Source organism: Taudactylus pleione, unplaced genomic scaffold, assembly GCF_031769625.1.
Source record: "Taudactylus pleione unplaced genomic scaffold, aTauple2 ptg000642l, whole genome shotgun sequence".
NCBI classification, from domain to species: Eukaryota; Metazoa; Chordata; class Amphibia; order Anura; family Myobatrachidae; genus Taudactylus; species Taudactylus pleione.
In genome coordinates, this window is record NW_028285044.1 from 1308165 (window position 1) to 1332033 (window position 23869).

Sequence of the window (23869 nt, forward strand, 5' to 3'; positions counted from 1 at the left end):
TATAATTTTTTTTTTTAACTTCATTTCAATCCATTTGGCTTGACTCTTTTACATAAAATTCCCACATCTTTCGTATTATCAGGTCTGGTGACAATGCAATTTCCTACTGCTTTGTTGTATTGATGGTTATCTGATACTGAAATACCTTGGTTAATCATTTTATTTTGAAAAATAAGACTGTCCAAATAAATGAGTAGATATATCCACCTGTCAGGCTCTTTGTGTATTTCCTCCTCACAAAATTCCCCTTTATAATTTTATATTCCATATTTATACAACTTGCTTTAGACCATATATATATTTGTCCATCTGTTGTCTTCCCTATCTGAAAGATGAGATTTGTCTTTGCAGGATGTGGATTCATCTACTCTAATTGCACTTGCTTTATATGAGTACCCTGACTCCCACCTCTATCCACTCCAATGTGTCCTCAATGCTGCTGCCCGCCTCATCTTCCTCTCCAAACGTTCTATATCTGCCTCCCCTTCCCCTTCAGAACCCAATTGCAGCTGCTCACACTCACCTTTAAAGCCCTCACACAATACTCTCCTTTAAGCTGGCTACACACTAGGTGACAACGTAAAATTTAACAAAGCCAAGAACCATCTAGTTATTCTTCCATTGGTCATTAAATGCATGTATAACGGTTTGGATTTACAGAGTCTTTCTATTCTTCTCTCTTCTGTTATTTGTAACGCACAGCGGCCATCTTGTTTCCAGTTTTAGAAGAGGAGTCGCATTTGGAACGCATGGCGGCCATCTTATTTTTGTTTTATTTTTTTATACCTGGTTTTAGAGTGCTTCTACTATTTCCTGTTAGGCGGGTTTGCTGTAATTATATAGGGTTTAAAAGGGGAGCATTTACATGTCACCATGCTTCTGAAATACCTTTTATGGTACGAGACGCATAAAGCAAGGTGACTGTATACCCTGGAAGGACGTTCTCCTGACGGATCATCTGGACATCTATCTGTTTTGAGACCATAAAGTACTGGTACTTTGTGGATTCTAACTGGTTCCTTTTCCATCTTGGGACACGCTGGTTGGTGATCAATTCCACACGACTAAAGATCCAGGGGATTTCAATAATTATGGATTGATATGCAATTTGTTACTTTATCAAATGTGAGCGTTCTGTGAAATTAAATCTTTCAATGTCAAAAGGTTTTTGCATTACTTCATGTAACCTAATGAGTGACGTCACAAATCTGTTCCCCTGAGGTTGAAAGAAATGGTTTCACACCTGATATCTGCATGTGATACATGATCTCATGAAAACAGAAGTTAAGAAATGTAGATTTTGGTCATACATACCCAGGACTTTTAATAAAAGGTCATTTACCAAACTTCTAAGGATATGGGACTTTCACTATTTAATGTTTTTTCCTAATACTCACCTTTGGTGTTTGTATGTAAGATCTCATGTCTTTGTGGGGCATCTACTATTTTTCTGTTTAGGGTTTTGGGAGAATAAGGTAGAAGCTTCCAATTTTGCCCGACTTACTAAATTTGTTGGTTTTTCCGCAAAGAGTATATATTGAACTGCTCTAGATCTATATGTAACAGTGAGACATGGCGCCAAACCGTGGACGTTTGCAGGTATGATTTTAGTGAATGAAAGTTCCACAGAGCAAATACAGCTTTGGCCGGCCGTGTACCTCAATATGCGCAAATGCGCTTAGACAGCCACTAGGCTGCATGTTTGTGGAGCAAAAGGTTGCAACTGCAGTGCAGCAAAGTCTGTACAGGAAATAGGGAAGAGTTAGGAGGAGTGAAAGCTTTCCCACTGAATAGTTGGAGAGGGAGCAAAGGTTTGCAGAAATGGCAAAAATTCATTAACAGGCCTAAATTTTGCCACCTAGCAGATATATCTGCAGATCGAATGATTTGCAGATATATCTGAAGATGATGTTCGTTCATATACACTGAACGACCATCATCTTCCAGGCAGCCGCGGGTCCCACCGGCCACCTGGAAGGGGCTGATGGCCCATACACACTTGCCGATGGACAGATATGGTGGAGTTTAGAGGCAGCAGTACCATCGACTAATGAAAAGGAGGTATAGCTTAATAGCGGGAGCTTATCTTAAATGACCTCTAGATGCTTTTGAGTGTGCCTTTTCTGAAAAAGGATATTTATGGTACGCAGCCATTTTAATGTAGGTTTGTGGAGCAAAATAAATTGTTTGATGGTTTTACACTGTGAATGTGTTTTTTCCTCTGTTTCATATATTTGCATGAGGAAACACAAACTAACATTGGATCTACGGTGTTGAAAACCCATACATGCTGATGTAATCAGGATTGGGCTGACTTTTCTTATATCTTTTGGACTTGAAGTGGGACTATAAACGTGACTATATACAACTTATCTGTTTTTTTAATATTGTGCTTTCCCTGACGAAAAATCGGGATGTGTTTATATCCTTAAGAGTTGAGCGCTTGGATCCGCTTGCCCTTTTAGTATATATTTATTTTTTATGATTCGGTGTTTATCATTGGGGGACAAGCTGCCAGCTCATTAACATGTGCGCGCAAGGAATATTTATTTTATCTTTTATAGATATGTCTATCTATCCATTGACTGTGCAGCACAGCCAACGCGATATGTCTGAACGACGTTGTTCAGACATATCACTGTTAAGGCCCCCCATACACGGCACGATATAGGTACTATATTGTGCCATGTACGGGCACGATATCGTACCTGATATCGTGCTGCGTGCTCCTGCGGGATCGTACATCGCATCCCCAGGTCTTCCTGCAGAACCATCTGATCTGGGATGCGATGTACGATCCCATTCAGATGAAGGAGGGGGAAGCCAGCATATGGTGTGGTCTGTGGGGACCACACGATTGCCGGCAATGACAGCATGATCCGTCTGCATCGCACCGTGTATGGGCACCTGTACACACTGGCCGACGGGCACAAAATATATTGGCCGATCAATTGATCGGCCAATATATGTGTCAGTGTGTACCCAGCATTATACAGCTAGAATAAGGATAACTAAAAGATAATAAAATGCTTAGAGTTAAGGGGGGTATCCATTACCAGATCTGAAAACGACTGCACGATTACAACATTGTAATTGTGCAGTCATTTGTAAGTTGTGTGATGAGCCTGCACTGAACGAGCAGACGTTCAGTGCAGGTTCATCAATCATCTGGAAACATGCTGAACCTGACGATATCATCCGGTTGACCAGCATGTAGGAGATTATTCAATGATGCGTTGAACAATGCAGCTCGGATAAGTAATGCAGGAGGAAGCGTGATGCCTCCTATGCATTACCATATCTGCACAGGCGGAATTGCAAAGCTGCTTGCGAGCACCTTTGCAATTCCGTCCGAAGCTGAATAAGGTCCAAAGCCTGAAAGGTCAATCTATTTTATCCTTTTCACACTTGCTGTAGTTGAGATGGGCCATATCCTTAGGGCTTGTGCTCTCAATGCTACTTTCCTCATTTCTGTTATTGACAGGATCAACAGAAGTTCACAGAGATAATTGTGCTGTTTTAGCAAGGCAAATAACATAACATGTCAAGGGCTGAACATGTTCTACTTCTAAAATAAAGTTCTCTGTTTCTTTATTTCATCATGCAGGACAATGAAGACTACTGCTCAAATGGTAAAAATGGTAGAAATAATCTAAGAAAAACTTCTTTAATGGGTGTGCAATAAGTTTCCAGATGCACAAAATGTATTATATTTAAAACAAAGTGAACATTAAATTTTTCAGAATATTCGCCAGTTGAGTCTATACAAAGTTGCATGTGCTCACACCACTTGCTGAAGCAGTTGGATCAGGCTGAAGCAGGTATGTCTTCTACATGCTGGATGAAGGTCTCCTCTGCAGCTTCTGGTGACTCAAAACAAATCCCACGCATCTTGCACTTGATTTGTTGGAACACTAAGAAGTTGCAGGTGGCCAGGTCTGGACTGTATGGCAGATGACCAAGGTCCTCAATACTTTCATGAGCCAGAAACTCCCCCACTCTCCTGGACTTGTGGGCAGGTGCATTGTCGTGATGGAGAAGGGCACCACGAGCGCATGTTCTTTGATGGCACCTGGAAACAGCTTCCAGCACTTGCAGCAGGCAATGGTTGGCGTACCAGTCCCCAGTGACAGTGTGCTGCTGCACGTGTGGTACAGTAGTTACATTACAGGTCTTGACCACAAAAATAATCATCTGCTTGACAACGCTACGCTCACATCAGAACTTCTGTGGTGGAGCACCTCCAACTGGGGTCCATTGGGCCGACTGTTTGGTCTCAGGGTCGAAACTGTAGATCATAACTGATGATCTCCCAGACAGAGTTTCAGTGACTGCCATCAAACCTGGCCAGCATGTTGCGGCTCCAAGTCACCTGAGCTTCCTTCTGCTATTGAGTCAGCTGATGGGACACCCAGTCTGCAGAAACCTTGCTCAGGCCAAGATTTTCATGGAGTATCATGTGGATGGATCCCAATGAGGTGCTTATCTCCTTCTCTAAGTGGGCCATGGTCACCCTTGCGTCTGCCTCAACTATGGCCCGCAAGGCAGCAACGTTGTTCTCGGTGATGGCAGACACAGGTCGGCCGCAGCGCTCGTCTTCTTGGGACCATCTCCAGCACTGAAATTCTACAAACCACTAAAACACAGTGGTTCGGGCCTATGCTTCCTCCCCAAAAGCAGCTCGCAGCCGGTCAAAATTGTCTTGCTATGGCAGACCACTCTTGTAGCCGTAGAACATCATGGCTCTCCAGTGGCTCTCCAGTGGCCTCTGTTGAGCTCCATAACAAGTTTCTTGAAGGAAGTGAAGCTGACTTCTCGGTGTATAGTGCTTCTTATATACGGTTCTGTTTCCTGAAATGTCTCAAGAACTTTAGTCAGAGATTACAGTTCACAACCAGACAGTCAGATTAGGTCTACTCTATGTACTGCACATCCAGAAACTTATTGCACACCCCATTATCTACTAGAAAATGTAGTTTGCGAAATACACCTTACAGCTGATGGAAGCAGGAAATACAGTACAGTAGAAATACCTGTATATGTTTATTATACACATTGACTACTAGATGTAGTCATGCAGTATCATATGTTTTATACAGTTTAACATAAATAAATAGCAATGCACAGTCATTAATAGAAATCAATGCAATAATAATTGAATATTAGATTTTAGGATTGGTTCATTAATCACTCAGACAAAATGACAGTAGTTTTACAAGTAGTGGTCTGTAAGTTTACTCTACCTGCAACCCCTTAAAGCTACCCCATGTGCAATGCCTGTAACATCGGTCTTCCTCCATATGTACTGTCTCTTTAGATTTCCCATATGTATTGTCTGACACAATACTTTGTGTCCTGAGTCTACCACTTTGATGTCTTCTAGGTGAGATCTCTCCCTGTCAACGGAACCATGAAATCTGCATAAACAGGCCATTTGTCACTATCCTGTGAGCACGAAACATCACTGCTCCATGTGATTTGCTCATATTGGCTAGCAGCCCAAATAATGTCTAGTGTAGCAAAAAGGATCTCACTTTCCTGTCTATAATGTTTTTGGACCTTTTATAGATGATGATATTAGTGCCAATGTAGAAGGATCTGATCACTCCAGTTAGCAGATATTTCCTGTGCACAAACAGCTATACTTCATCATTAACGATACAATGCAGTATATAGATGGTAGAGCCCTACATTTGCATTGGTGAACACAGGTAATAAATATAGTTTAAATGTATCAACTACCAGACAAAGATCTGATATGTCCAGGTTAAAGATCAAATCACTGTTTTAAACAGATGTGTTAATAGTAAATTATATATTAGTCTCCTACATTTATCATAAAAATACTCTTAAGCGAAAAATATTTAACCCTTCTCTCTGGTCTAGGTGATCAATAATGTTATAAAAACATATAAGATCAATTATAATTAGCAATGTATATGAAGAGTGAGGACTATTTAAGTATTCAGGTATTTCCTCCATTTATGTTGTCATTACATCCAAGGTCTTAGCGCTCTCATACCTGAAATAGAAAAAGTTCAGAGTAATGTGACATATAATTGCCAATATTGAAAAAGATCTGCAAAAATATATTTTTTTGTCTAGGGTCAGACAGCATACTGTCATTCTTAAAATTTAATGACACAAGGGCATATCCGATTAGCTGCGGGGTTTAACCCTCGGCTAAATGCCGGCTCAGACCTATTCAAATAGGCCTTGTATCCCCCGTGCATTAAGCTCTCAGGGTGCACTTTTACTCACAGCTGCAAAAGTTGCAAGGAAAAGTCTGTGTTAAACTGCACACTCTTAGATTTAACGTGTGTGGAAACCCATAGATTCTGCATTTTACACGGAATCTATGGGTTACCGCGCCTTGCACAAAAGGTTTTCTACATGCAGAATAAATGAATAGCTCTGGGTGTGGAACCCGGAGCTTAATCCCGCCTTAGGGTCGTATTCAATCACTGGCGAAAACGGGCGGTTTTCGCCAAAAAATGGCGTTATTTTAGCCAAAAAACAGGCGAAAACGCAATAGGCGATAAAAAACTGGAGACAAGTTTTCTCCATCCCAGACCAGGCGAAAAAAAATGCAAAATCCCTATTTTTGGCTAAAAATGTGGGGATTTCTTTCAGAACCCTCTGGACCCCCCCTAATGATAAATTACCCCCCAAAAAATCGTAAGTTGCGCACTTTGGCGGAAAACGACCGCGCAATTTTGGGTGAACGAAAATAAAAAAAACTTGAAAATGATAGGAAGCAATTTTTTTTCCAGGAAATTACTGTTCCACGTAAATTGGGGGTACGTTAAAATGGGTGCAAGTATATTTTCGTGTCGTACAAACCCAAACCGTAAAAATCCGCCTGCTGCCACCGTGTGCGATGTTTAAAATACTTCACACATCCATACCGTCCCCTGAAAAATCAGACCCAATACATTAAAACCATTTTCAACATTCTGTTTTTTTTACCCAAAACTTGCGCGGCCGTTTTTCACCAAAGTGCGCAACTTACACATTTTTTGGGAGGTCATTTATCATTAGGGGGGTGTCCAAAGGGTTCTGAAAGAAATGGCGAAGAAAACTGCAGCTTTCGCCGCTAATTGAATACGGCCCTTAATTGGAAATGCCCCATGGACAATCATGAGATATGGTAGCTCAACATAGAGCTAGAATGCTAATAGCAGCACAGAGTATTTCAGATCTGCAACCTTCTGCACATTCTTGAGCAGTCAAGTTTGAAGTGCGAGGTGCTAGACCAAACATGTAGCAAACCTTAACATCTAAACACGAACAACAAAAGTCAGTAGTGATGTGAGGCTCCCTTTCAAGTATTTCGGGATTACTGATATGTCAAAGGTACTACTAAATTAAATGACATTCAATTAGTTGTGTAACTAAAGACTACTAAAAATAAAATCTAATATAAAAGATATACTATTAACTATCAGGACTGTGGCTATAATATTGGTCGAATTCTGATCAAATGATTTTGCACCATAATAACCAGATTCATTTTAACATGCTTAATACGTGTTCGCTTCATGGGAAAAAACGTTTGTATTTATTACTTTAGCCAACCACACAGATAGCCATTTCTTGTTGAACCATACTGGAGTAAAGAAATATTTTTATTTTAAATTGTGTACTTGGAATTTTTAAAAACTGTACAGGAAAATATAGGGAAAACGCTTAATACCACTAACCTCATTAATTTGCTTCAAATCTTATCTAACTTTAGAGTACAGGGATACAGGGCCTGATTCAGATTTGGGAATAGAGTAATACCCCTTTTACATCAAAGTCCCGGGTCTGACCCGGGAGTTGGAACACGTTTCCAACCCGTATCAGACCCGGAACAGACCCCTTTTACAATAGCCCGGGTCGGCACCGTTCACACTGGAGCCGGATCTGCAGTGACCCGGCTCTTACGGCGCAGATAATCAGCACTACAATCGCCCCGCTCTCCCTCCCTCTCACCTCACTTTGCAGCACTGCTCCGTGCTGCTTGGGCCGGCGCTGGTTGCAGTGGACACTTGGAGATGATGTAATCTCCAAGCACCACTGAAGCCAGCCAATCAGGCAGCATGTGGCACGATCCGGGTCATCGTGACCCGGGTCGTGCAGTTTACACTGCAGGGTGACACGGGAACGACCCGTGGCTAACCCTGTTAGCTGCCCGAGCTCAACCCCCTGGTCCCTGGATCCATTTACACTGACAAAAATCCTGAGTTGATGCGAGTTTACGTGCATCAACCCGTGATTTTCATGTCGGTGTAAAAGGGGTATAAGATAGAGCAAGTAACTGTGCACCTGGACAAACCATGTTGCAAATGAAAGGGGTGCAAATACATGCATTCGTTTTTTTGCATGTGGGGTAAATACTGGCTGCTTTTTGCATGTAGCCCACAAATGCTGGACAGCTTTACTATTACACTGCAATTTAGATTTCAGGTTGGACACCCCACTTCCAATTCTAAATCTTTCTGCACATTATACATCTGCCTCACCTGCAGTGCAGCATGGTTTTACCAAGATGATCAGTTACTTGCTTAATCTAATGGTGCATACACACATAAAAACGACGATATAAACGATAACGATATCGATCGTTTGTATAGTCCTTTTTTTTAAACCCTCCAATGACCAAACTATGGTCGATGCACGGGCATGGATGGTCGATATCGATCATTGCCCGTGCATGCAGGCCAACCTGGTCGATATCGACCAGGTTAGCCTGTTTACTATAGGGACGCGCGATCGTTGATCGCGGGTCGTTACATCGTTTGGTGGATGGTGCATGTGCTGGATGTTTAATATCGAACAACCAGCACATGCAGGACGAGGGCATTCTGGCTTGAAAAAGGCTACAGTGTAGCCGAAACGCGTTGCTGCTGCTGCCTTTCCTTAGGGATTTCTTGGTTTCCTGCCCTGCTCTTATGAGGACTTATTTACTATTCATCAGCGTGAGATTCCATTGGAGAGAATAAAGATCGTGACGGAGAGGGGCGCTGACTTGGGACTTACTCTATGCGGCTATCCCCATCAGCAAGCACCACCTGATCTTGCTTCTTAATTGGCAGGTCAGTGAGAGGGGAACTGCTGGCTGCTGTTCGCTGCATGGTCTCCGGCTGTGTTTGGTGAGCGATGCGGGACGACTGACCGCAAACCACGTCTATCTCTCAGCTGCCCCGTCAGATACCCCTGGCAGATCTCTCCTGATTCACGGAGCCGCCTATATGCAGTCAAGTGCCCGACTGCTTGTGGCACGAAACCGAATGACCACCAGCATTTGGCTTGATTAGAGACAGGAGTCTCTTTCTGCGGCAGATACTTAAGCCGTATTGTGACCTCCCCAGGATACGTTATTTCATTTTTTAGACTTCATTGCCATTTAGCTACAACTGTCTCACCAACGGGAGTCATTAATATCCGCAGGTATTTGAATTGGAATTTTTCCAGACTATTAATATGACCTCATGTGTTTTAACCTATCTGCATAAACTTGCGACATATGTAACAATTTAATGTATTCCTATGTATCTTATAATTGTTGCTATTTTTAATAGTTGCATTCATCATTTGTTGCTAATTTCAATATCTACAACCAGAGCTCTATTTACATGTTGAGTGTTGTAATATTTATACATATGTGGACTAGGAATCTGATCAATTCCGGTCCTCTATTCAATTGACAGCTATTAGTCTTCTATTGTATTTATTCATGTGTTTATCTTTTATCAAGGTTGATTAAATTGGTCACTGCAGACCTTTATACACATATATGTGTTATTGTCTATGTCCCAACATAGTTATTAGAGCGCAGTGTTTTTTTGTTCTGGTACTATTAGTGAGGTTGACAATCACCTCTTTTCACTGCTGTATTGGTAACAGATTGCTCTAGCTTAATAGCGCTGGAGGGTTTTCTTTGTGTGTTTATTTTGTTAAATTGTCATACCCAGCTGCTTTTTGCTAGTAAGATCAACATGACTGATTTTGCATGGATTAAAGAGAGGAAAAATAGGAGGGAGGAATTTTTATCCAATTTTGATACAACTATTGTTATGGATAATTTAGAGCCGAATCTGAATCAGGGCTTTCTGGAACTAGAAACACTACTGTTGGACGAGAGTAGACATTAGTTAGATAGTGTGTTTTTAACTAAATATATTGAACTTGATAGGATACCTAAGGGCCTACAGGTGATGAAACATTTATCTATTAATGACGATCCAGATTTAATTAAGGAATGGGAGTTAACTCTTATACACTGCTCTATCTCACTTATAAAAGCATTGATCGGTTATAGGGAAAGAAAAATAAATAAAATAAATAGAGAGATTGAGCAGGTACAAAAAGATCTTACAATATTTAAAGATGATCCAGAGTTCTCAAAACGTGAGTTAGAACTTGGCCATAAGATCTCTACTTTTGAGAAGGATCTGTTAATAAAGAAGAAAAGGAAATTGGATATGGATGATAAAGACTCATATACATTGAGTCGTAAAAATTCTAGGAACATCCACCCTCGACTAAGATCGAATTATAATCAGAAACCGATATCACCACATACACCATTGGCCCGAATTAGGACCAATAGGACTGAAGTAGGCCATATATCACCGGCCGAAACCTCTAGACCAGTCAGAGAGGAATGTGATTCAAACCCCTCTCCGGTCTCCCGACTGGGAGCTAGACCTAAAAACAGGACAAACCAGTTCCTAAAAAAACAGGATTTTTACAGTCGAGAGAAGGATTGGAGAATACCGGCACATTACAATCGGTACCAACCCCTACAAGAAAGGTCAACAAAAAGAATAAGAGACCTAGAGGAAAGAGAGGTATGGGAGGAAGGAGATCTCAGACGTCCCAGATACCAATAGTGAAATCAGGTGTATTTAATTTATCAGATGGACCTTTGAGTGATGCAGAAAAACTGCTCCTCTCAAAAGGTCTAAACTTTGCCCCTAGTGCCAATCCAAATCTTTTTAACTTATTTTCAGAGCTTAATCGCTATGTAAGGTCACTTTGTAGACAAAGATATTTCTTCTCGAAAATTAAGAGTAGAAAATTGGAAATAAACGCTGACCCAATAATTTTGGATGTAGATGATTTAGAGTGCCTTTCTATTTTGGAAACATTATACTCGGAAGGCAACACTAATGATTCAAAAGGATTAATATATAATGTTCAAGATTCCCATACAGATTCAGATAGGAATATTTAAAAAAAAGTAAATTTTTTTTCCTTTGAATCATAAGAGTGCAAGTATACAACTATTTTATAAGAATACATTGAAGGATTTTCAGTCCTTATGTTACCCAAGCCCTCATATAGACTTGGGGAAAAGAAATTTAACACAGGGTGAAAGGCTGGCACTTCGCCAACTTCAGGATGACGACTCCATTGTGATTAAACCGGCTGATAAGGGTGGTGGAGTCGTCATCCTGATTAAACAAGATTATATCATGGAGGCATTAAACCAGCTCCATGATGGGTCTTTTTACCAGACTTTGGTTGGTGATCCAACAATGGTGTTTCAGGGGGAGCTCAAGACATTACTGGAAGGGGCAAGAGATGAGGATATCATCAGCAAAGATGAATTTCACTTTTTATTCATCTCACATCCTATCACGCCAGTTTTTTATTATTTACCCAAATTGCACAAATCTTTAGTTTCACCCCCTGGGCGCCCTATAATCTCTGGGATAGGTTCACTTACGTCTAATTTATCCTTTTTTGTTGATCACTATTTACAGAGTCACGTTGTCACGCAGAGGTCACATATTTGAGATACTATTGATTTGCTAGAAAAATTTTAAAATATTGTCTGGCGTCCGGGTTATGGATTTCTTACGATGGACGTCCAGGCCCTATATACAAATATTCCACATGAGGCAGGTATATCTGCAGTTCAGCGAGTATTGGAGATCGATCTGGGTACCTCTGCGGGACAGAGTGACTTTTTATTAAGGTGTATTCGGTTTATTTTAACACATAATAATTTTATTTTTGACTCCACCCACATTTTACAAATTCATGGAACGGCCATGGGCACCAGATTCGCTCCGAGCTTTGCAAATATTTATATGGGCTTATTCGAAGATCTCCATATATGGGATGGCCCGGCCGGAGCGAGTCTGGTGTTCTATGGCCGTTTTATAGATGATTTAATTTTTATTTGGGATGGGGATGTTTTGTCAGCCACTCAATTTACTGATTTTTTGAATACCAACACAATGAATTTGAAATTCACTTCACAGTTTAGTCACAACTGTGTTAATTTTTTAGATGTCACATTATCAATTGCTGATGATAGGATTATCTCTACTCTTTATACCAAAAAAGTAGATTGTAGTTCCTTCCTGCATTACACTAGTGGTCATCACCGCCCCTGGATAGAAAACATCCCTAGAAGTCAAATGGGTAGGATTAGACGTAACTGTACTCGAGATAGTGATTTTGATTTACATGCTAAGAAATTGAAGGAAGATTTTCTTAATAGAGGTTATCCTTTAGAACTGTTGAATGAGGCAAAAGTTCATGCGGAATCTGTTCATAAATTCAAACTTGAACAGAGTAAGGATCTGGGAAATACTGTAGGAACCAATAAACTAGATCAGGAACTAGAAAGCTCTAGGGAAATGAGACAAATGACTAATTCTATAAAGGATTCTGAAGAGCCTAATAGAGAAATAAATAATATTATAACAACTAAGAGAGATAAGTTTCTACTATTCATCTCTCAATATAATAATGAATCCAGGAGAGTGAGGACCATTATTAATAAAAATTATAAAATTCTTCAATGTGATCCAATACTTGCAAATAATATAGCACCAAGACCAACCATAGTATTCAAAAAGAATAGGAATTTGAAAAGTTTTCTAGCCCCGAGTACTTTCAGTACTATTAAAAATAAAAATAAAGACAGAATGGAGACAACTAATGCCTGGTTACCACAGAAACCTAATTCTGTTACATGTGTAATCATACAAGATGCCTCACATGTAAACATATTATGAATAAAAGTAAACAAATAACATCAGTGGTCTCAGAAAATACTTTTGAGATAAATACTTTTATTAATTGCGAATCCTCATATGTTATTTATGTGTTAAGCTGTAGTTGTCCTTTGCAGTACGTGGGTCGTACAACACGCACTCTTAAGAAACGTTTTCGTGAACATAGGTTAAACATTAAAAAAGGTCTGGAGAAACATAGTGTCTCCAGACATTTTTTTGAGGCTCACGGAAGCAACCCAGATTGTCTTAAAATGATGGGGCTAGAGATAATTCAGAAGACGTTACGTGGTGGCGATAGGTTCAAGAGGTTATGTGAAGCTGAATCTAAGTGGATTTTTAGACTCCAGTCCTTGTCGCCTGATGGACTTAATGAAGCACTTGATTTTTATGAATAGAATTGTTCAGGGCGCATGATGGACCACCGCCACTCCATATATATGTTGACTTATGTGGGAGACTAGGGCCCATTTTGCGCTCCGTATATGAACAATTGTCTACTATATTTATTATTGAGTTAATTGATGGAGTTGCTCTCTCTTTCTATTAAGTATTAGTATTTAATTTTCTTTTTCTTTTTCATATGATTATAAATATATTTATATTTTTATTTCAATTTAATTTCCTACTTTTTAGTCTAATGGTAGTATATGTATTATTTTTAATATTATTAATATTACTATTATTATAATTTTTCGATTAATATAATATAATATAACACACTATGCGATTATACGCTGGACTAATTGACCTTTAGTCAATCGTTCATATACTGAGATTCTGAATTAATAGATTATATATATTTTTATGTCTTCTCTTTATATACAATAATTTTTAATGTATTTTGATTTGGAAAATAGATTTTGTTAACTTAATAATCCATTTATTTAATACTGATTAATTAGTTTAGTGCAGTCATGTTTTTTGTTGGGATATTAGATGTTATATATATGTGTATATTTGTGTTTGTATTGTGTTGTCTTTCTAGTCATTATATATGTGTATATGTTTATGGATGCATATGAATTTTTTAATATTTAGATATATGTGCCATCTAGTTAAGGATCAATGAAATAATGTTCATTGATCTCATTATATTGACACCTATTTAAATGTATGGTTTATACAGAGATATATAACTTCTGTCTAACTTAATAGACAAGTTCTATCAAACTCAATCTTTGTTGGACTAGAAATGGTTAATACCGATTGTTCAATTATCCAACATCTCCAATTTTGTGGCTATTTATACTCCAAATTCAAACAGGAGGGCATTCTGGCTTGAAAAAGGCTACAGTGTAGCCGAAACGCGTTGCTGCTGCTGCCTTTCCTTAGGGATTTCTTGGTTTCCTTTCCTGCTCTTATGCGGACTTATTTACTATTCATTGGCGTGAGATTCCGTTGGAGAGAATAAAGATCGTGACGGAGAGGGGCGCTGACTTGGGACTTACTCTATGCGGCTATCCCCATCAGCAAGCACCACCTGATCTTGCTTCTTAATTGGCAGGTCAGTGAGAGGGGAACTGCTGGCTGCTGTTCGCTGCATGGTCTCCGGCTGTGTTTGGTGAGCGATGCGGGACGACTGACCGCTAACCACGTCTATCTCTCAGCTGCCCCGTCAGATACCCCTGACAGATCTCTTCTGATCCACGGAGCCGCCTATACGCAGTCAAGTGCCCGACTGCTTGTGGCACGAAACCGAATGACCCCCAGCATTTGGCTTGATTAGAGACAGGAGTCTCTTTCTGCGGCAGGTACTTAAGCCGTATTGTGACCTCCCCAGGATACGTTATTTCATTTTTTAGACTCCATTGCCATTTAGCTACAACTGTCTCACCAACGGGAGTCATTAATATCCGCAGGGATTTGAATTGGAATTTTTCCAGACTATTAATATGACCTCGTGTTTTAACCTATCTGCATAAACTTGCGACATATGTAACAATTTAATGTATTCCTATGTATCTTACAATTGTTGTTATTTTTAATAGTTGCATTCAGGGCTGCCATCAGGGGGGTGCAGCCGGTACTATTATACCGGGCCCGGGCTCAGAGGGGGCCCGCAGAGTGCAGATGATCCAGTCACAGGCAGATGACTGCTTGTGAGTACAAAGCAGTTTGCTGAAGGATCGGTACTCTGCAGGGCCCCCTGTCAGTGTCAGTCACTATGTGACTACCAGCAGCTGCATGGCCCCTTCTCATAGGAGGGCAGAACTGAGGCTTTGCATTTAGCACTGCTTATTAGTGTCTCTCACTCTGCCCGACTATCATCCATGCCGACGGATGTGTAACACTTTCCCCGCCCCCTACCCGAGTCCCAGCCCCTCTTTCTCCCCTGCTCTGTATTACCTGTCCATCTCCCCTTCAGATGCAGTGTTAGGTCCCTCCCTGTCCCTTTCTAGAGTCCCCACCCCCTCCCTGAGTCCCCGCCCCCTCATGCTATTCCTGGCCTGCATGTGTCTGCAGCCGTTGTGTGAGGGACACAGAGCCTCCTGTGATGCTGCTATCAGAGGTAAGTACCTTAGGGGGGCTCTGTACTTATGTGGTGCCCCATAGTTATTGTGTCCCTGACTAACCTCTGTTAGTTAGGGAAACCACCTTTCCCTAGTGGCTCAGCCCTGCCCCCGGGGATATTGTAAAGTATGTGCTGCCCTTGTATAAGTATACATTTTTTCCAGGTGTCCCCTTGTACTTATACAAGGTCAGCATATAACTTACAATATCCCTGGGGACAGGGCTGAGCCATTACTCAAAGAAATTGTCCCTAACAAAGGGGTGACATAACTGTGGGGCACCACATTACAAAAATATAGGGGCTTCTAAACATGTCCATAGGGCACTCCTATAGGTTAGCTCCCTGATTTAAAAAAAAACAGCGGTGAGAATTAGGGGATCAAGGGGACACCTAGAAAACTGTGGGGTGTCTCCTATATTTATAGAAGGGCAGCATATAATTTACAATATCCCTGGACAAAGGGGGTGCTCATAACCAAGTGAGGTGACCCCATAATTATGGATCACCATACTTATTCATGCTATGTGGGTGAGGTGGGGGTGTATACTTGTATTAATGGGTGGGGAGAGGGATGTAATGTATTAAGAGAAGTGTAAACATTAATATCCTGGGGAGTGAGGTGGGTTGGGTGGGGTATAGCAATGAATCAGGGGGCGGGGGGGGGGGGGGGATGAATGAAGTAGTTGTCCAGAAAAAGAGATCATTGTTTTGAAAGGCAAGCAGTAAGTGGTTGTAGTATAGGTCCACACACACATAGCTTATATATACAATTATACACACACAGAGGAGGGGAGTCCATGCCAGTACTTTATCTAGGTCTCCACAGGGTCTTAATCCACCTCTGAGACTCAGCACGACGTGAATGACTTCACGCCGCGCCGCTATGCTGAGAGGAGGGGGGTGACAGGGGAGAGACAGAAGGAGGTCTGGCTGGGGAAACACAGAAGGGGGGCCCTGTCTATTCTGTCAGTCCTGGGCCCCATAATTTCTGATGGCAGCCCTGGTTGCATTCATCATTTGTTGCTAATTTCAATATCTACAACCAGAGCTCTATTTACATGTTGAGTGTTGTAATATTTATACATATGTGGACTAGGAATCTGATCAATTCCGGTCCTCTATTCAATTGACAGCTATTAGTCTTCTATTGTATTTATTCATGTGTTTATCTTTTATCAAGGTTGATTAAATTGGTCACTGCAGACCTTTATACACATATATGTGTTATTGTCTATGTCCCAACATAGTTATTAGAGCGCAGTGTTTTTTTGTTCTGGTACTATTAGTGAGGTTGACAATCACCTCTTTTCACTGCTGCATTGGTAACAGATTGCTCTAGCTTAATAGCGCTGGAGGGTTTTCTTTGTGTGTTTAACATGCAGGACGATAAGACAACGATATCTGATCGTTGTCTGATCGTCCCGTGTGTACAGGCCATTACTCTATTCCCAAATCTGAATCAGGCCCACACTCCATAGGTAAGAAGGGGTTAGCCCTATATACCCTGTTTTTATGCATCACTTTCTCAGCATTCCATCACTTACCTACATACTGTAGTTGCATATAGTCCTCAGGGCTCTAGTAAAAGTCTTGCCAGTCTCTGCAGTACCTCCCTCTGCTGGTAGATGTAGATCTGTGTGTCCCACAGCATATTAACTAACACTGCATCACTAACCTCGTCCAGCATGACATCTGTTTGGAGTTGAGGGCTCAATCTGCATTAAAAGACAGCAAAAAGGACATAATGAAGAACCGAATAATACCAGCAAAACAGAGTACCACAAGCTACATGATTACCGAGAAAATCTGCCTTTCATGTAAAGCGCACATAGACATTAGTATAATGCTGACCTGAAGTATGTGACATCTATCATTTCACACCATGCTTGGGCCCTATTAACAGCAGGACCATCTGAGTCTGTGCACTAAAAAGACATCAAGACAAAGACAAGGTAACAAGGGAATATCTGTGAACAATATAAAAATAACACACTGTGCTGCTCTAAATCTAGATACACACTGAGGTGTAATGAGAACACAGCATTAAAGTCACTCGTAAGTCTAAACATCTCACATTATATAGCAGTACATACTACTATGTATGTGCATATATTTGATTTTCAAAACAAAACATGGGATAAATGGTAATAACTACACTGTACATATATTAGAAGGTAGTATGTACATACACAATCCACCACCATCTTGCCCAGTTCTCTTGCTCCGACCACAGTCTTCATCACCTCCCATGGATTAGATGGCCTGAACACATCCACAGAGCTGACCTGGATTTGTGGAGGCTTCCCGGTGCCCAGTGAAACCACCACTCCTAATTTCTTTACCTGCTCACCCCTACCCTGCAGAACACAGAAAATTATGTGTCAATATTATGCATTTATTTATAATGTTTCAGTAGGAATTATAGAATTTATTTTATTTTCAGTTATTTACTGAATACATAGAAAATACACCTCACCTAGCAAAAATTACTGGGCTGGTCTTCCCATATGAGAACACAACACTAATGGTGCCCACACACATACCAACTTGCTCCCAATCAGCCGATGTACACGATTTCCCCTGAACTCTCCCCAGGCAGTCGTGGTCACGATTTGGAGTTAAAAATGTCCAATCTGACTTAAGATCTATCTTGCAGCCAGTGCATTGTGTCCCAGATTGGCTAATCTGCCCTACAGCACGGCAGATCTGAAGATGCGAGGTACGACGAGCGGGGACAAGCATCGGCATCGTTATCAAGAGTAGAAACTCACGATTTGGCCATTTATTATATGATCTGTCGTCACGATTTGTCGAAATCTGCCAAATTGGATGAAAAGTCGGTATGTGTGTGGGCACCTTTAGCGTTCAAATCTAACAACTAAACTCTCTGTAATAACTAATTGGGCCGTATGTAATAGCCTGCGAGATGCAAACACGGACTCTATTCCAGCGAGTCCGCCTGTATTTTAAAAGTGCCAATAGGGTAAGGGGAAATATGCCTTAATGGCAAGCTTATAATTTATAATTTCTCTGAATCAATTACCCCCATAATGTTGTGCTAATTATTGCTACAATTAATCTTGATAGTAAGAAATTCATTCAAGCAACCTTTAAATTAGTAAATTTGCCAACTCGTTAATTTCTACAACATATTTCTGTATCACATCCCCAAGAACCTATTCATATACACCAGAATTCAGACTCGCCGGTCTGTACATTTCCTGGGGAAGACTTTGGTTACTTTGAAAGATTACGGTCACATTTTCTTTTGGTTAATCTTATGGTACCGCTCTGGTGATTAGAAAAAGCCATAAATATAGGAAACCATGATTCAGCCATTACAGAACTTACTGTAGGGTCTGATTCATTACGAATCACTATTGCGATCGCAGTTGCGATTACAAATCAGTCTCGCTGCGAAAAGATGCTAATGATTGCAATCGCAATGCCATCACAGCCTAACATAAGGACGCCCACTTTACCTTATACACAACTGTAATACTTACCATCAGTAATATCGAGTACCATCAGAGCCTCACACACACTTGCACAAGCTCTGACTTTACTCAGGAATTGCTAACCTCATTGCACGCAGTGAAATCCCAAGCTGTGTATGGCATCGCAGTGAGTAATTTATGCAGGCCCATGTAACTGCGTTCAAACGCACTGGCACGCCTGCATTTTGCCGGCCACCCCCCTTCACCACCCCCAAACGGTCACTTCCTGGCAGTCACTGTGATCACAGTCCCGATCGCAGTGGAGTCTTCACGCACTGCCGTGCATACACATGCGCAGAACGCAACAATCGGCCGATTGCATACGTATTCGCAGATTCGATTGGTAATGAATCAGGCCCTTAGTACCTTCAGAACACATGGGTGGATGCTGTCTGGGCCAAGTGCTTTATCTGATTTGTTTAAGTGTAAATAGACCTCCTCCCTTGTTAGACAAGGAACATTTAATATCGTCCATAGACCATTGCCATTTTCTTTTTGAATAAAGATAGAAAAAAATATTTAAAAGATCAACTTTCTCCTTACCTCCTACAACTATGTATCCTAATGTACTATTTGGTAATCTAATATGATTACATATCATTACCTTGCATTAGGTACTTGAAATGTTTTCCATAATATGTACGTTGTTCCCTCCTAGTTGTAAACTTGTTCTATTTTCCCCTTGCTACTTTCATACCACATTGGTTCTCTTTATAAAATAGATAACAAATGGCTCTTTCCTTTTATTTTGGGTGGGTGACAGCTAGTTTTAATGTCCCAAGTTTTATCTGGGTAGTTAAAATGAGAAATGCTAAGTTTTTCTTTGCTATCCTTTGAACTTATAATTATTGAATTTCAGTACAAAAATGTGTCCAAGTTGGTTTATAATAAATCCCAATCAGTACTTTACAGGGGTCTCCATGTCTAGTCATACAGAGGGCAATTCAATTCAACACAATGGTCTCGATATGCTTTCCGAAATGGCACATTGCAACCACCAACATTGCTGATTTTGCCTAGCAACCCCTAGTGGTGCAATGGAAAAAATGTCGATGTTGGGCTACTGTAATATATGATAATGTGCACATCTCCACATGGGAACCAACATTGCATTGAACTCAATCAGCCCCAAAGATTGTGCAAACAGATTTTAACATTGAGACAAACCTCTCCTTCTCTTTACTTTTCCCATACACCATCTATTAGAAAACGATCCTCACCTGGCGTTTCATGCAGGTATTGTAGTCATGGATCTCGCTCATGGTATCCAACGTGGGATTATTGGAAAGCAGCCCACCATCCAGGAAACGGCCCATGGGGCGAAAGTAGGTGGGGGCAGCACCGCCGGAACGTGCAGCACGCCACACCAATTGCTCTGTGATCAGAAGAATAGAGAACAAAAAATAAAAAAAAACAGGAATAGAAAAAGCAAAGAAAGAAGCATGAATATACAGTGCAAATAAAAAAGAAGCATTAAAAGGACATAAACAGAGTAAGGTGAAAGAGTAAGACATAATCCAGAACATCTATCAGCAAAGGATGAACTATTGCTTAATGTATTGGGGATAGGCTTTACTCTACTCATTAAAGGTGCATTTAAAGTGCCTGGACATTGGAAACAAGGAGTGGAAGGAACTAGAACTAAAGTGAAACAACTACCAGCACACTTTCCCAGTGACAATCTGAGAGTCCAACACCTGGAATGTGACTGAGTGGGACAGCGGGAAGAGTATCTAGTGGGACACTACTCATACCTTCCCAGGGTAGCTCTAAGCTTTGTCCTCCCTCACACTCTTCACCTGCAGGTGATAAGTAGATATTATCAGAAATCACAACATGAAGGCTGGAGGAACAAACAAAAACGTGGCTTATTATTTACTGCCACTTCATCTCCATTTAGGGCCTGCACGCTGGACTTGACAAACTCATTATGTAGGAACTTACTGACTGCAGGATAATTTAGGAGAAAAGTCTAGAGAAACTTACACCCATTTTGCAACCAACTCTACCCCATAGTGTTGTCAAGACTTCCAATGCATGGTCTGTAGTGTGGACACTGTTTTGTTAATATGGATGTGAGAATACTGGCTTACAACTTAGATTTGTGAATTGAAAAGCTTTTTACAGTTCACGTGTTAGTAATCTATTTATTTATAATCAAGTTAAATGAGGACCACAATCTACAGTTCATTCAGTATTTTTAATATCAAATGAGAGTTATGGTAAGAACTTACCTTTGTTATCTCTCTTTCTTCGAAGTCCATAGGGTCCACAGGGAGACCTTGGGGTGTAGGTGATGGATCTGGATCCCGGGCACAACGCAGTTAAAGCTTTCATCTCCCAGGATGCACTAGTCCATCCTCCCTATACCCCGTCCCAGTGGCACCTCCGGAGGAGGATAAGAGAGAAGATAGACTGGAACACTGAAGGATCACAATCTCACAGAGAAGGAGACGGGAAACTGGTGACCAGCAACATAGCCCATATGAAGACAGGTGTGTCAGGGCGGGTGTCCTGTGGACCCTATGGACATCGAAAAAGAGAGTTAACAAAGGTAAATTCTTACCATAACACTAATTTTCGTCTTCAGGGTCCATAGGCTCCACAGAGACCTTGGGGATGTCCCAAAACAGTCCATTTAAGGGTGGGGACGCTCCTGCGCTGAGAGGAGAATTCGGCGCCCAAAGGAAGTATCCTGAGAGGCAAAGGTATCAAATGCATAGAACCTTAGAAAGGTCTGGACAGAAGACCACGTGGCTGCCTTACAAATCTGAATAGCCGTGGCGCAACAGCGAGCTGCCCACGAATGGCCCTCAGACCGAGTAGAATGAGCCTTACCTGAAGTCAGAACAGGCAGGCCTGCCTGTGTGTAAGCTTCTGAGATAGTCATACGAAGCCATCTAGCCAATGTTTGTTTATTGGCTGGCCATCCCTTCTTGTTAAATAGAGCACAACAAGGAGTCTGTTTTCCAAAGAGAACTGGTACGGTCCACATAAATCCTGAGGGCGCGGACTACATCCAATGAGGCCTCACCTGCCGAGAGGTCTGGTGATAGAAAGGCCAGTACTATAATTTCCTGATTAGATTAGAAACCACTTTAGGAAGGAACTCAGGGCGAGTACAAAGTACCGGTCTGTCCTGGTGAAATATCAGAAAGGGAGGACAACAGGAGAGCGCTCCCAATTCTGACACCCTCTTGGCAGATGCAATAGCCTGGAGAAAAAGAGTCTTAGCTGTCAATAACTTACGTTCCACAGAATCTAGTGGTTCAAATGGAAGACCCTGGAGGGCCCGAAGAACTAATGCCAATCCCAAGGAGCCACAGGAGGGGACAAAGGGAGGTTGAATTCGGAGGACACGCTGGCGGAAGGTGCGGACATCCGGAAGCGGAGAAATTTTACGTTGTAACCACACAGATAGTGCAGAGACATGCACTTTTAATGAGGCCAGGTGTAGGCTGAGATTCAATCCAGCCTGAAGGAATGCCAGTATGCTGGAAATTGGAAACACCTAAGGGCCGTAAATCTCTTGTATGACACCACTGGAAGTACTTATGCCGCACTCTGTGGTAGATCCTGGCGCTCTAAGCATCGCATTGATGACCGATCTAGAGAATCCTTTGGACCTTAGGAGGTATGTCTCAAGAGCCACGCCATCAAAGACAGACGATCCAGATCCGGGTAAAGGCAAAGACCCTTATGAGGCAGCAGAAACGGAGTGTCGATGGAGAGACTCCGAAGATCTGAGTACCAATGATGTCTGGGCCAAGCTGGAGCCACCAGGACAGTGCCTACATCTTGCTTGAACTTCCAAAGAACCAGAGGTAGCAGGGAGACTGGTGGAAATAGGTATGCAAACAGGAAGGTCCATATCACTAACAGAGAATCCACTAGGCTTGCTTCGGCATCTCTTGTTCTGGACCCGTACACTGGTAACTTGTGATTGTGTCGAAAGGCCATGAGGTCCACCTCTGTTAGACCCCATTTGTCCACTAGGAGTTGAAGCACCTCTTGGTAAAGAGACCATTCCCCTAGATGCACGTTGTGACGGCTGAGGAAGTTCGCTTTCCAATTGAGAACTCCCGAAATGAACACTGCCGAAATGGGTGGGAGATGAGATTCTGCCCATGGCAGAATGCGTGACACTTCTTTCATTGCTGCCCGACTTGGAGTGCCTCCCTGATGGCTGATGTAAGCCACTGTGGTGGTGTTGTCGGACTGTACCTGCACGGGCTTTCCGTGAAGAATGTGCTTTGCCATCATGAGGGCCCTGTACACAGCCTCCACCTAAAAGACCGGTCACTGCGTCCCTTCCCCGGAGACTGGCGTCCGTCGTTAGGAGTATACAGTCCTGGATCCAACAGGGGTGACCCTTGGTTAGATGAGATGTCTGTAGCCACCAAGAGAGGGACAGACGCACCTCCGGAGAGAGCACCATCATCTGAGCTCCGATCCAATGGGTAACCCGCTCCACCTGGAAAGGACCAGCCTTTACAAAGGCCTGGAATGGAACCGAGCATATTCCACCATGTCGAAGGTGGACACCATGAATCCCAGAACCTGTTCTGTCGACACTCGGCGACAAAACAGGTTCTGGGATTCAAGTGTGGAGATCTTGCCTGATGTCAGAAACATTCTCTGATCCAGAGAATCCAGCCGTGCTCCTAAATGAATCATTGAGGGATTCAGGGAGGACTTTTTCCATTTAATTACCCATCCGTGCTTGTGAAGGAAAGTAATGGTTAGCTGTAGATGGCTTTAAAGCACCTCTGGGGAACCTGTTAAGAGAAGGAGGTCATCCAGATATGGTAGTAGTAGTCGGATACCCAGACCACGCA

The 23869-nt window shown here is 41.7% G+C and overlaps 1 protein-coding gene across 3 annotated transcripts in view; it reads right to left on the reverse strand.

The window, feature by feature from the left end:
* Nucleotides 1–5063: 5063 nt before the first annotated feature.
* PLA2G6 (phospholipase A2 group VI) overlaps nt 5064–23869 on the reverse strand; it is a 114860-nt gene continuing 96054 nt past the window's right edge. For 2 of the 3 annotated variants that reach the window (XM_088455042.1, XM_088455043.1), the window contains exons 14-19: nt 20786–20830; nt 20252–20406; nt 17724–17891; nt 17386–17459; nt 17079–17249; nt 5064–6022 (exon numbers count right to left, since the gene is read on the reverse strand). In XM_088455042.1, coding sequence (XP_088311168.1) covers nt 17105–17249; nt 17386–17459; nt 17724–17891; nt 20252–20406; nt 20786–20830 — 587 coding nt within the window. In that variant the 3' untranslated portion in view covers nt 5064–6022; nt 17079–17104. The remainder of the gene's footprint in view (nt 6023–17078; nt 17250–17385; nt 17460–17723; nt 17892–20251; nt 20407–20785; nt 20831–23869) is intronic. The other variant, XM_088455044.1, reaches the window with a different exon arrangement.